Source organism: Castor canadensis, chromosome 3 (genome assembly GCF_047511655.1).
Source record: "Castor canadensis chromosome 3, mCasCan1.hap1v2, whole genome shotgun sequence".
Taxonomy (NCBI): Eukaryota; Metazoa; Chordata; class Mammalia; order Rodentia; family Castoridae; genus Castor; species Castor canadensis.
In genome coordinates this window covers 15,667,528-15,682,583 of record NC_133388.1, presented here as the reverse complement: position 1 = coordinate 15,682,583, position 15,056 = coordinate 15,667,528, and the positions used below count along the sequence as shown (strand labels likewise).

Below are 15,056 nucleotides of genomic sequence, written 5' to 3'. Positions count from 1 at the left end.
TCATGGTTGCCTCTAAAAAATTAAGGTTATGGGGATATTATGTGTGACTATATTGTTTCATCTCATTGATGAAAATGGTAATGAGACATTACCTAAGAAGACTAGTGTGTAAATGCCTAAACTCTAAGCAAACACCCAAACACATGCTGGTTGTCCCATGATTTGTGTCTTCTCTCTGTTCAAACGCAGCATGATGGTTCCTGGCAATGCAGCAGGGGTGGCCAAGCAGTTCCTGCGCTGCATCTTCCATCAGCTGGCCCCCAACGGCATCTTCCCACAGCTGTTCCAGAGCACCATCAAAGGTAATTCGCTTGTTGAGGATCCGCACACCACAGGCTTGCCTACTCCCTGGAGCCAGACACGCTGACTCTGACTGTTCACTTTGCAGATGGGACTTTTTTACGGACCTTGGCCACGTCTCTCATGGACTTCAATGAGCTGAGCTCCATCGCTGCGCTCAGTCAGCTCCTGGAGGTAGGTCTGTTCGAATGACCCGCCCGGCCCAAATCACGTGCCAAGTTTGAGTAACTCCAGATGAGGAAAAAATGCAAACTCACTTAACTTAAATTCTGGGTGGATTTACTATTCGTTTAAAGCGATTAGACGCTCTCAATGAAGTGGTGGCTGCTAGGGTTGAAAACTCACCTCCACAAAACGATGGCTCCGGAATTTGATGGCACAGTGCTAGTATTGTATCGCGAGACTTGGATTCAAGTTTCAGCTCCACTCGTTCCCGATCCCAATATCGCGAGGCTTGTTTCTCTTCGTTCAACCCCGCTGCTTATTCGCAGTTCTGTATCACGAGAGTGGGATTCAAGCGTCCGCTCCGCTGCTTTTGTGCTGCATGGCAACGCGCTTTCATGTGTCTGTTTTACTCTTTGCGTGCTCTTAGCCATTGCTAGGAGGAAAACTGCTGCTCCAATAATTATTACTTTCAGCAAGCACTATTCATTGTGTCTTCTTGTTGCCTAACCACACCAACTATAGATCCTTAGAAGATTTTATTTCTTGCTCACATTTCATCTATCACGTAGTCAAAGATCACCAACCTTGAAGTCTGTCCAGACTTGTCAAGTTTTCTCTATCGTCTCCTTGCCTGTTACAATGATTGACCTATATAATAAGCACTCAGCACCTATTTATAGTGTGAATATGTGATTTTTAAAGCGATCTCCGCCAAAAAACTGTATCAATTCCTATGCTGTTTTCAGCAATTGATTGCCTATACCTTTGTATTTTTAGGGTCTAAATAACAAAAAGAATTTACCAGCAGGGGGTGCTATGATACGATGTTTGGAAAACATTGCTACTTTCATGGAAGCTTTGCCCATGGATTCTCCTAGTAGCCTCTGGACCACAATCAGCAACCAGTTCCAGACATTTTTTGCCAAACTGCCTTGTGTTTTACCTCTGAAGGTAAGCTGAGCCCAGGATTTCAGTTTATACTACTTTATGACCAACCCAAGAAGCAGTCTTGGGTAATTTGATGTATTCCAAAATACACCTATAAGGAATCTGTCAGCCGAATACTGAAGAGAACATGTTTAGGTCATTCTCTCCAATATTAACAGAATAACAGCAATATTGGGTGGGCATTTTGCTCACTGATAATGAGTATGCTCACTAGTTACATGTTATTATTTTATTTAAAAAAAAAGCTGAGTAGACATTGGTAGATTGTATTTATCTAGAAATTTTTTCTCAGGTAGCTATCAAATTATATATATATGTCAGTACTGGGGCTTCAACTCAGGGCCTATATCTTGAGCCACTCCACCAGCCCTTATTTATTTATTTTTTTTATGTTGGGTATTTTTGAGATAGGGTCTTGTGAACTATTTGCCTGGGCTGGCTTTGAACCATGATCCTCCTGATCTCAGGCCTCCTGAGTAGCTATGATTACAGGCGTGAGCCACTGACACCTGGCATGAATAATATTTTTGTCTAAAAGGAGACTGGACATATGTAAAGTTTCAATTTTAGAAAATTATCTAAAGAGAAGTGATTGCTGTGTGTTTGAGAATAAAGTAATTGTAAGACCAAGATGATATTTCTGTTGAACTACTTACCCTGCTCAACACTGTACCACACTGCAAGAACATACACACAATTAATTAGCTGGGAATCCAAAAATTATTATCAACACAGGTCCATTAACAACAGAAAAACAAACCTATGCTGTTTAAGCTGTAAGAGTCCTATACAATCCATCTTTCTGAGGTGCCATCTTCCAAATGCAAATTCAGAGAAGTGATAGGACTTGCTTAAGTATTAAGTAGTTCAGTGGTGGCAGTATGAAGAGTAGAACTCATCTCCTAACTCACAGTCAAGTGCTTTTTCTACTAACATACTCCTCACACTCTTTTAAAACAGGAATGAATTGCAGGCATTTATGTCTCTAGAAACAGGAGAGAGGAGATGGTTGGCTATGGCATTGATAAGTCTTTGAACCTTGCTTGCTCCAGTAGATCTTTTTTTTGTATTTTATGCAGCATGTAGATAGAAGGATTCTAATTATAGTAAATTAAATCACTTGTTGATCTGACAAGCTTCTATGTTGGAAGCTTCACTTCTAAAATGAGTACTGCATGTATATAAAATATTTAAAAGATCAACTCCCTTCACTAATAACTTTTGTCACATTGGCAGATACTACTAATAGGATCTGTAAGGATGATAATTCAGAGATCTTCAGCGTGCTGGGCACTGCTTTGAGTTTGAAAGTACTGTGTAAAGCAGAGTACAGAAAAGGGATCTTTATAACCTCTCTCATTATATGATCTTTCTTTGCCCATAAATTGGAGTAGCTGAATAAATCCAAGCAAGGGGGACTGATGCTTTCAATCCATGATTGTATATAGTTTATATACGAATATGTAAAAAATCAATTGCACAAGTCATTCAGGGCTATTCATTGCTAAAAAGTCACACATTTGTAAGAGAAGGAAAGGAGCAGGTGTGGCAAATTCAAATACCCTTGCTCAGATATTAGCAAAAAGTTTAACTTGAACACTGACCAGTTGGGAGTATTGCCAGCTGTAAATGACCAATCACCTCTGCCCACAGGGACTCTGTCTGCAACGTGAGTGTGTGGGGTGAGATTAACATGATAAGGAGAATTGGAACCCTTAGCCACTGTAATGCATAAGCTCTTCTAATAGCGTCTACTCCACTCCTTGGTCATTGTTAATATGGGAGAGCAGGCCTCATGTTGTGGATCTTCCCACTTTTTTCTAAGATGACATTTCCTGATTTTTAAATCACTGGGGGGCCTGATGAGCAGATAGTTTTCAGTTCCTGGCTTAAAGTACATAAATGTCACATCAACTTTGATGAGTATTGAGCATATTAAATAGGCCAGTGATTCTTTTAGAAGATACTTGTGAAATATTTTTAAGATTTGTGTAAAAATTTTTCCTGTTAGGTCAGAACTAGGCAAATCTGGGAACTGCTTCTATTTAGTTTATAATCTCTAGGAGAAACATTTAGCCATTGAAAAACCTATATTTTGTTTTCATCAGTTGAGAGAATTGGATCTCAAACTTCAATGTGCACTCTTTGAAAGACTTACTAAAACAGATTACTGAACCTGACTCAAGAGTTTCTGATTCAGAAGGGATAGGGCCTGAGAATTTGCATTGTAATGTATTTCCAGGTGATAGACCTGCTGCCTGTCCACTGGAGAATCACTGGCTTAGTTTGCACTCTCTTTTTTTGCTGGGATTTGAACTCAGAGTCTTTATGCCTTGTTAGGCACTCTACCACTTGAGTCACACCCAAGCTCCCCTTTTTTGCTTTAGTTATTTTTCAGACAGGGACTCACACTTATGCCTGGGCAGGCCTGGACTGCAATCCTCCTATTTATGCTTCTTGCCTAGCAGGGAGACAGGCATGTGCCATTGTATCCAGCTTTCATTGGTTGAGATGGGGGAGCGGGGGAGGTCTCTTGAACATTTTTGCCTGGACTGGCCTCAAACCATGACCCATCTGATCTCTGCCTCCCAGGTAGCTAGCAAGCCCAGCTTGCACTATCTTAAATAGGTCAATATATACAGCTGCAGAAATTGAACTATAGCCTCCTATTGTGATGTATTTATAATGTTAAATGATATCCTTATTTATTCATGCTGTAACATTTTCTCCCAATCCAGTAAAGTCAGTTGAATAAAGCACATTTTTAATCGTGGAATCTTGCCAAAATCAAACTCTATTTGTATGGCATGGTTTTATCTCATAGAAATTTTACTTCTTTTCCCCTGGTTTTGGTCATGTCTTTTCATAGCAGAGAAAAGGCAGATGAAAATGGTTCTTGTTTGGACTAATGGTTTTTAAATAGATCTAAGGTTTTTTTTCTTCCAAAATAGCCTTTCACAAATTAATGTACCTCTTTAGAGTTGAATACATTTAATATCTATCTACTTACCTATGTGTCTACCTGTTCATCCATCCATCCAATTCTGTATCCACCTTCCTACTTGTAATTCTAGAGCTATATATTTGAAAAATGGTTTAGGAGCTGTCTTTAACTATTTTGTGGTTTAGCATTACATTTTTTAACCTCTCCTGAGAATGATTGTTTTCAACATGAACAGATGACATGGGAACCTGTATCGAGGCAGTTATATATCAGTTTTTCTTTTTGCTAAAATAAATATAGGAAGTGCTTGAAGCAAAAGATATATTAAGAAGGGAATTAACTTTTACTTTTTCATATTTGTTCACAGTGTTCTTTAGATTCCAGTTTGAGAATCATGATTTGCCTATTAAAGATACCCTCTACCAATGCCACAAGGGTATGTATGTTTCAGAAAAATATACCTGATTGGCTATTTGATTATTTCCTAACCTAAAAAGACAGGCACATACCAATACCAAAGACATAGTTGTTGTACACTGAATGCCTCCCTTCAGCCTCCTTTATTTTCCTTATACTGGGTCAGCATCTAATATGTCACAATGCCATTGATTTTAATATCCTAGTCCTGGTCTATACACACCAATCCACCCTCTATACTAACTAGGTGATCCTTCAAAACACAAAGATGATTTTGTTTGTTCCTTGCTTAAAAATCTTTGATAACCTCTCACTTCTTTCAGGGTAACGTCCAAATTTCTCAATGTGGCATATAAAAAGTTACTTTGTCACTCATCAGCCTACCTTTACAAGTTAATCCTCGTCTGTTCTCCCCATCTCCCTTGCCTCCTATGCAGTTTCAGAGTCAGCATCATTATTCTCATCAAAACAGTAGCCACTGTTGAACACTGACTGTATTGCAGCCTTGTGTTTGGTGTTTTACATGTATTACTGACTTTCCTACCTTTGCCTTTGCTTAGGTCATATCCTTTGCCCAAAATGCTTTATACTCTTGTCGGTATAGTGAACGCCTTCTCATTCTTCAAGGTCCATTTAAATTTTTTTAAATGCTCACATTATCTGTAGCCAACTACCTCTAATATAAGCTCCCATAATACTTGATCAACCTTTATATTAACACCTATATTGGCCTGAAGTCTCCCCTAATAAGACAATGAATTTCATGAAGTACCCAGTACTTGTCTCATTCACTGCTTTATTCCCGGATCCATTTCTAGGCTGCATTATATGCAGTGGTGCTACACAGTTTGTATTGCAATAGCTGGTTATCACGAATTAGTATACCAACAATGCACATTTCCTGCAAGTGTTACCTTGACTATGCTTTCACAGACTCATAGTTTATGCTAGAATGTTGCAGAGACATCATTTGTTTTAGTATGCTCACTTACAGATAAGGAAGCAGGCTCTGAGATGAAATATCTTGGCCAAGGTCACAAAACTGGTTGGTGGAAGATTTGAGACTTAAACATAGGTCCTTTGATTCCAAGTTCCTTGGTTTTTCTGCTGTATTATATTGCCCCGTCACCATCCTGGTTTGATAAACATAAGAGCAGAGCAAGTTTCTGTACAGGCTTGATTCCAGGTTTCTTTTTGACCAATAAAGTCAGTCTCTCTCTCTTTCTCTCTCCATGTATATATACACATGTATATATTGTATACATAAATATAAATTTGAGACATATTCCCATCCCCACTTATTTGTTTACAGTATTTAAAGACAATAGTATGTATCCAGAGCAAAGAGTACTGAATCAACAGTACTAATTCAGAGAGTTTTCTTTAAGATTTTCTGTATGGAAAGCATCACAGGTTTCTGGGGAGAGTACAAATAAGAAGCAAAAGATATAATTCCCATTCTCAGGGGCAACTAATATGTAATGAATTCATTTTTGTGTAAATAAGGGACAAGAACCCCTGAATGCTCATATACTTTGATTTTGTTATTATTTTTCTGGAAATTGATTCTATAGATAAAAATTAAAATGAAAATTTCATGCAAAAACACATTTGTTGAGATATTGTTTATAGTAAAATATGACTTTTGTGGCTATGAAGGTGGGTGATTATGAAGAATTAATTGACACTAGAAACTTTTTGTTATTATATTAATTTAATAAAAAAGAAAATGTAGAATTGTATGTATATAAGGTTGCAGCTAGGTATCCCAGTATACAATGAAGAAGGGAAATATATCAAAATGCTTTCACTAAGTGGTGGGGTTATCCATGACTAATTTCCTCACCAGTACTTTTCTACATATCCTGAGTTTGTACATTAAGCATGTGATACTTTTATAAGCCCTACACTAAGTACTATAGAGTTTGAGAAGTAGTGAAAATCATGGCATAGAAGTCTTTTGGAGTCTAATAAAATCCTGCTTTCTCTACAGAGCAACGATACGTGGGGGAAATTATCCTGGAACTTAGGTCCATTTCCTAGCTCATTGTTTGAAGGTGCAGTTCTGTTTTTATTAGACCAACAGTGTTGCCACTGTTTTAAATAAAAAAATGATACCACTTAGTTAATGCATAATAAAACTTGAATACTTTTTTAAATGAAGGAATCAACAACTTATTTTATTGGACCCAATTTCATTGCAGAGTTTGTTGGAGCCATTTTCAAAACTTCTTAGCTTTGTAATTCAGAATGCCATCTTCACTCTGGCCTACCTGGTGGAGTTGTGTGGCTTATGTTATCGAGCTTTCACTAAGGTAAGGTTCTGTATATGTTCATGTGAAACTGGAAACCAGCAGAAAAACATTCTTTCAAATTACTGTCAAGTCCCTGTTACCTTAGTTGCTATAATATAGTTTACAATGAGTGATTTTACTAAAGTCTATTGCATATCATTGGAAAGAAACACTTTATACACACACACACACACACACACACACACACACACACAACTATGTCTAAAATATATAGATTTGGAGAACTGAGGTCATGTGGTTTAGAAGAAAAGAGATACTTTGAATGAAATGAGCTAATGGTCTAAATGACCTTTTAAGGACTCTTTCAAGTACACCCACCCATGATTAATGGGTGGACCATCATTACTTACAATTTTTATACCCAAAGAACAAAAATGCCTATAAAGAGAGCTCCTTAATTCTCATTTGTGTGTTTCCCCAGGTTTAAATTCTCTACTTCTGAGAAGAGAATCTCATCTTTTGTTATCTTGCCTTAATTATGGTTCCCCTATTGAATTATCTTTAGTATCTTACTTTCCCACGGCTGAGAAAGTAGAAAAGTACTGCTTGCCCAGTGGAGATAGCTGTCCTATTAGAACTGGTAGACATTGTCCTAATGGAAAGGCAAAAGGCAGGGAAAATTGGGAGCACATTGCTGTCCTTAAGAATAATGTGAAAGGTTACCCTTCTAATTTCCACATTTTCCAAGTTTATTCTCAATGAGGTTTCTGTTTCTGTTGTTTCCTCTTGAACACTCAGAATGCTCTTTATTCATGTTGTCTATTTCTGTAAGCCCTTTATTTTCCTCATAAAAATCTAATTTTATAACAATCCTTTCATTCTATCTAAAACATCCACACTTTTTTTTTAACCAACTTGTGTCAATTCTGCCATGTTAAGTACTTCATGATAATCTTCTCCTTGGCCTTTCTAATTATGAGCTACTTAATACCTTGCCTGGAGCAATATATTTTCTAAATATCAAGATAATCAGCATTTTTCTTCTCTCACATCCTTCTTGAAAAGTAACTCCCCCTTTCTCTTTTCACTTAATAAAGTAGATCTATACAACATAGCATCAAATACAACAAAATGTCTTTTAAAGTAATTTTATTTCTTAACCATCTGTCTGTTTGATTTTACCTTTTTTCCCATTAATTTTTTTATTTGGATATGTTCATTGTACAGGGGGGATTTATTATGACAATTTCATGTAGGCTTATATCGTACATTGGTTAGATCACCCCCACTTAAAACTATTGCAAGAGGTTTCTTTGTTCTGTTTTGTATAAGTATATGAAGTCCATCAACCATATACCCTCGCCTTAATCTCCTTTGTTTACCCTCCCCCTTCCCCCCTCTACCCCCCCACGCTGTACCTATTTTACAGTCCTGTCTTTCATTATTAGTATCTAAGTTATTGTTCAAAGAGGTTTCTCAAAGTATCCCTGCTGTGAGTTTTGGATGAAGAATCACAATGAGTTTGTACTTTATATGTTGGGCATTGTAAGTACTGATTGCAAGGAACCTGCCAGCATTGTGAGCTCAAGGTATTTATGGTTTTGGATACTTACTGCCCTCTCATAGTCAATCACCATTTTAGTAGCCTCTTACTTTCTGTGTCATCTATTCTTCCTCATTTCTTTATCACAAAATGATTATTACTTACTTCAATCTAGGCTGTTCCACTTTCCTCCTAGATAATGAGGAAATATAAGAAATACTTTAAAATGTAATATCTAATAGCCTATCTCTTATATAATCAAAAGAAAAGGCATGGAAAGGTAGGAACTTTGGAAGAACTCCCCCCTCCTTAGCAATAAAACATTCTAGATAACCTGAAAACTATCCTACGTAAAATACTAGAATTCTGGGTGAAATAATAGACATGATTTTAAGTATGTAACTGATTTTAAATGAATGAAAGGGATGAAGATAAAGAGAGAATTGAGAACCAAAGTGGAAAGCATAAACATTTCTGGGGTGGAGGAATTGTTTGTCTTGGTTCCCACTCAAGGGAAGAAGGTGAAGTCTTAGAACTGTTCTAGGCTGGACATTGGAGCTGAGTCATCTCTAGCAGAAAGTCAGAATACTTGAATGGCTACATAGGCTTGAAAGACTTTGTAAAGGGTGGTTTAGAAAGAATATGTTTTTAATATGGATATGACAGCAATGGTATTTGTCTCATCCTGGGAATGGAGAAATACTGTAGTCTCCTTTGAGAATTAGTAAACATAAACTAATCTTTGAATAGTTTTAGGGTTTGCATTTATAACACTTGCATGCACTGGGAACCTCCAAGCAACGCCAAGTGACATTGACACTGAACAAATAGTTGGTGATGAGCCTTGAAGCATCTGTAGAAGCAAGCTCAAAAGCAAGTTTTCAAATTTCTCTTAAGAGCTAAGCCTTCAACCTAGCTCCAACAGGATTCCTGAAGTTAAAATCCTGATGAAAATGAGCTTACAATCTAAAATTACCCCTCCCCAAAGTGAAGAAATAACCCACCATGAACTAGATTAGCAAAGTCAACAAGCAGCAAGATTATTTTCCCCAAGAAATTTCAATATGAAATCTATGAGATAAGGACTATAAACACATACTTCCTATTGAAAGCATATTCTAAGGATAAGTAAAAAATGCAGGAAGAGAACTAGTCATTTTCAAACAAAAGGAAAAAAAGAGGAGTAGGAATAGGAACAATGTGAATTAAGTACAAATTATAGAAATGAGAAATAATCACTGACACTTAAAAAAGAAACCTCAGTGGACAGGTTAAACAACAAATTAGACAAAGTTAAAGAGACAATTAGAGAAATAGAAAATAGATCGGAAGAAATTACATAGACTGGAGCAAAGAGATGTAGAAATGGAGGATATAAAAGAAATCTAGTATATATTTAATAAACATTTCAGAGAAACATAGGCTCATGTCATAGCTTATATAGTAGGTATAGTTTGGCAGAACAGCCAAGACAAAGAAAATGTTGTAATAGCAACTAAGAGAAAAGACATTATAGATTGACTAACAACAAACTTCACAACAGCACAATGAATCCCAAAGATAATGGATTTTTTAAAAAGTATTTTAAATGATAAGAAAAAAAGAATTGTTCACTTGGAATTCTCTATCAGCTAAGATATCCTTCAAGAGTAAAGATAGATAAACATGCCATCAGGAATATAAGACATTTTCTGATAGATTCTTACAGAAACAATTTCTAAAATATATGTTACAGTAGTAAGGAAACTGAACCAAGAGAGTCAAATGTACAAAGGAAATTTACTGAAAAAATTGATAAGTGTGGAAATCTTAAGTGGTCACTGGCAATATAAAACAGTAATGCTAATGATAATAATAGTAGTAAATAATAATAGGCAAACTCTAGTCTAGATGGATAAAAAACAGACAAAAGGCGCAGATAAAGAGTATTGGAGTAAAAAAGAGAATATAACTGCAGACATATTAGAGATTTAAAAATGAACAACTTTATGACAGTAAACTTGAAATCTTAGGATAGTTTTCTAGAAAAATCATAATGTATGCAATCAGGAAAGAAGAAAAAGGAAAAAACCCCTACATTTAAATGATTAAAAATGGAATCAGTAGTTACAAACCTCCCACAAACATCATTTCAGCTTTAGAGACAGTGTCTATTAAGCTTTCAGAAACATATTGATCTCTATCTTATACAAACTAATAGAATAGAAAAAAGGTAATGCTTAATCAATATATTTTATGAGACTAGTAGAATATTGATACCAATCAGACAAAGGGCAATAAGGAAAAGGAAAAATCTAGACCAATATCTTTCATATGTGGAAAAATTCTGAATGAGTAATAGCAAATCAGTGCATTAAAAATAGAATATCATGACCCAGTTGGGATTTTCCTAAAGTATAAAACCAATTTAAATATTAGAAAATCTATTAAAGTCACCATGTTACCAGATTAAAGCAGAAAAACCTTTGTCATTATTTTGCCAGATATAAGAAAGGCAGTTTTTATAATTTATCATTCATTTATCATGAACTCATGTCAGACTTGTAATAGAAGGAACATCCTTAGCTTGCTAAAAGAAAACCTACCAGAAACCTCTAGAAAGTTTTACATACAATGGTGAAATGTCAACAGTCCTCTTAAAATCATAAATACTACTAGGATCTTCAGTTTCATTACTTCTGTTCATCATAGTGCTGGAGGTCTTACTCAGTTTGTCAAGACAGGAAGAAGTCAAGGTATAAAGATTAGAAAACAAAAATGCAACTCATTTTTTGGAAATGATGTGATTAGAAATAAACCAAAAGAATCTATAGACACATTTTTAGAACTTCTAAGAGAGCTCTACAAGGATACTGAATACAGATAAATACTTCAGATCACCTGTGTTAATATTCAGCTATAAATTTTTGTAAAATATACTTTAAAATGTCTATTTTAAAGTTTATTGCCAGGTGCCTGTGGCTCATACCTCTAATCCTAGCTACTCAGGAAGCAGAGATCAGGAGGATCATGGTTTGAAGCCAGCCCCAGCAAATAGTCTCTACCTCAAAAAAACACATTACAAAAAAGGGCTGGTGAACTGGCTCAAGGTGTAGTACCTGAGTTCAAGCCCTAATACCACAAAAATAAAATAAACTTTACTGTGGCAACAAAAAATAAACTAACAAGAATGTGCAAGAGTGTTATAGTGATAACCAGACAATTTTACTTAAGAACACTAAAGAACATTAAATAAATGGAGATACATCTGATTTTTCAAGGATGAAGACTAAGTATAATAAAGATAGCTATTTTTTTCAGAATAATTTGTAAATTTATAATAATTCCAATAAAAATGCTGGACCTTCTTTTCTAATAATGGTGGGTGAGGTAATTTAAAGCTATCTTCCTGCTTAACATCTTAAAAAGTTAGATAAAAAGTGAACAGAGTGTTTATTCTTAAACTTCTTAAAAGCAGATACAGCCAGATACAGAAGAATTATGAGGCCAGGATCTGGGAGCACATAGTAATTCAGAGTTGTGAGCCTAGCACTGAGGCCAGTTTTGCCCTGGAATGTTTAGCAATCTGCAAGGTGTGGCTGGGAGGAGAACTGCAATTTTGGAAGTTGCATAAAATGAGTGAGACAAAAGTCAGAATCTAGGACTTACCAAGAATGGGATACTTGACACCACACTCTCCAACTCACATACTTTTGGCTAGGGCCATAAAGTAAAAATAACCCAGAAGGAAACTTGTCTTCAAGGAACACAGTTCAAGCCCTGTGATAGCCCATGGTAAGTGTGATCTGCCAGTGTCTTCTTGTATTTGGAAAACAACCCAAAAACTCTTAAAAAGAACTACTGTTTCTATAATGATTTATTGATACTGAAAAGGGATGGCTCTATTAAAGCAAAATGATGCTATTTGACAAAGATGAGTGGTAGGTACATAATATATTTCATTCTCTTTTTCTGTATGCTTGCAATAGTTTCCTAAAAAATAAGTTCCTGGGAGAGAAATTGGAACTTTCCAAACAGGTGTTTAAAAATGCTTCTGTCTAAATCACTGGCATTTAAAAAATACTTTTAGTTTTGTTTAATTGATGCAATTCTTGGGATCTGTCCCCGTGACTAAGAACTAAATCCTGTGGTTTTAATATTTAAGAGACAGCATATTATTTCTTATCCATTAAATTGTGTGTCCTCATTGCTTCAGTGAACCCATTATACACAAAAATTTCTTTTTTTCTTTTTTGTTTTAATTTATTTATTAAAGGTAGCTCATTGCATTTTAAAACACAGTTTTAACTTCTGATCTGTGGTGAGTTTTTGGAAGCTTTTTTGACATAAATCTACTCTGACTGAAGTTGTTAATCCCTTACCTCTGCTTTATTTAGGAACGGGATAAATTCTACTTGTCTCGTAGTGTTGTTCTAGAACTTCTACAGGCCCTAAAGCTCAAATCGCCCTTACCAGATACAAATCTCCTTCTGCTTATCCAGGTAGGGTTATGCCATATTTGTAAAACTTTTCATGAAATCGTGTATGTTTGGAAAAATTAAGGGAAGTATGAGGTCTAGGCAATAAAACCAGATGCCTTTGTCCAGAGATGAGAGATAATATATCTTTTGTGAGCCAAGCTCTAACTAATATGATGCACTTGGCATCCCATTGACTAGAAAAGACAAAAATGGAGTATTTTTTTTCCTAGTGTGGACCTAGAATGGAGAATGAAATAGTAATTTCTGTGCTCAAGAAATTTGCAATCTGGTAGGTTTGCAGCTCACTCAGCAGAGCTAAAACAGAGCAAATGAAGCCAAAAATGAGAGAGCAGACTGAGGTCACTGCAGGGTCAGATGGGTGTGGGTGAATCACCACATTTTCTTTGATGGTGCGGGTAGTGGGCCAGATGTAGTCAAATGGCAGGATGTGCTGAGTCCAGCCAGGGTGAGTGTAGGTGTAAATCAGCCCTATGGGACTGAGGCAGAGGGGCTTAAACACATACAAGGCAGGCTTTGGAGGACAGGCACTGGTAATGCTTTTGGATGTGGGGCTGCTTAAGAGATACTGTAGTCCTTCATCCTGTGTTGTTAACTCAGCATTTTAGTCAAACACACAAGATTTGATCACCTGAGCAGCCTTTGACTAGTGATGTGAGAGAAGGAAGTAAACAAAGTTGGGGGGGGGATGGAGTTTTGAGAGCAGGAGGGATCCCACCTTACGTGGTATGAATCAGGGAAGACTTCATGAAGGCAAGTGACATTCGAAAAGGATTGGTGGGTATAGGCAAATGTCTTTGCCTGGGGTTATGGTTTAGCCCAGAGTTTCAAGCAATAGGGAAGATACAGGCAGGACAGCCTAGGCTAAAAATGCCTCTGAAGGTGCTTTCCCATGGGCCTTGGACAACGTTCCCTTAATTGCCCTCAGTCTTGAGCAGAGCAGATCTGTGTGGCTGATCTTCTTGGGGTCTGGCACCCCACTCTGTACTGTTAAGAGGCTGGTTTTCTATGAAGCATATTACTCAACTATAATAAGCACTTGTCACAAGACAGCAAAAGAACACTGACAGTTTAAATTACCCAGTGCTTAAGGAAACCAGGAAAACAATGATTATTGCATCAAAGTTAGGTGAATAAATAACAAAAACAAATTAGCTTTAGGAAGAAAGAAGGCAAAAAGTAGATACTTGTAAATGTATTTTATGAATTTTCATCTTCCATTTCAATTGTAACATTTTCCATTTTCAGCTTTGTTTTTTTGAGACACGGTCTTTCTGTAAAGCCTAGGCTAGTCTCAACTCGTTATCCTCCTGCCTTTGCTCCTGAGTGCTGGGATTACAATTTTAACTTCTTAAAACAAAAAATATACATATGCCATTGAACCATTAAGTTATATTTAAAAGTGAAGTTGCAGAACTGCTTAGGTTGGAGAGGTGTTTTGTACATTTTGAGATCCTACCCATGAGGGACAACTTTGTGAATAACTTCTACCTCGATGACAAAAAAGTGTCAAACGTTATGCCATTTTGAAGTAACATGTCCTTCTCCTGTAAGCTCTTAGAGTAAATCATTTTCATTATTAATTAGAGAAATAAAAAGGAGGCATACCTTAAAAACAGTACTTCCCTTTTCTATCTTGAGGTCTTGCCCAAGTCATGAAGAAAAGGCCTCGATAAGGTGAGGGAGAAATACTTTGTGTCTCTTCATGAGCAGTGCATCTTTCTATGGTCTTTCTTTCTTTCTTCTTTCTTTCCTTCTTTCCTTTATTTCTTTCTCCTCCCTTCCTTCCTTCCTTCTTTTCTTTCATTCTCTCTCTCTCTCTCTCTCTCTCTCTCTCTCTGTCTCTCTCTGTCTCTCTTTCAGGGCATGGGGTTTGAACTCAGGGTTTCACACTTGCAAAGCAGGCACCCTACTGCTTGAGCCACACCTCCAGTCCTGTAGAGTTTCCCAGTTCATTTTCTTTTACTATAAGACTGCTGTGTCCTCAAGCTGTTCTCTGGAGGATG

General features: G+C 36.6%; 1 protein-coding gene across 30 annotated transcripts in view; it reads left to right on the top strand.

Annotated features, from left to right (window-relative positions):
- The window catches only part of Unc79 (unc-79 homolog, NALCN channel complex subunit), a 261,091-nt gene that overhangs the window by 211,387 nt on the left and 34,648 nt on the right, over positions 1 to 15,056 (top strand). For all 30 annotated transcript variants that reach the window (XM_074067276.1, XM_074067275.1, XM_074067270.1 and 27 more), the window contains 6 exons: positions 190 to 302; positions 389 to 474; positions 1,243 to 1,416; positions 4,725 to 4,793; positions 6,979 to 7,089; positions 12,949 to 13,053. In XM_074067276.1, the coding sequence (XP_073923377.1) occupies positions 190 to 302; positions 389 to 474; positions 1,243 to 1,416; positions 4,725 to 4,793; positions 6,979 to 7,089; positions 12,949 to 13,053 (658 nt within the window). The remainder of the gene's footprint in view (positions 1 to 189; positions 303 to 388; positions 475 to 1,242; positions 1,417 to 4,724; positions 4,794 to 6,978; positions 7,090 to 12,948; positions 13,054 to 15,056) is intronic.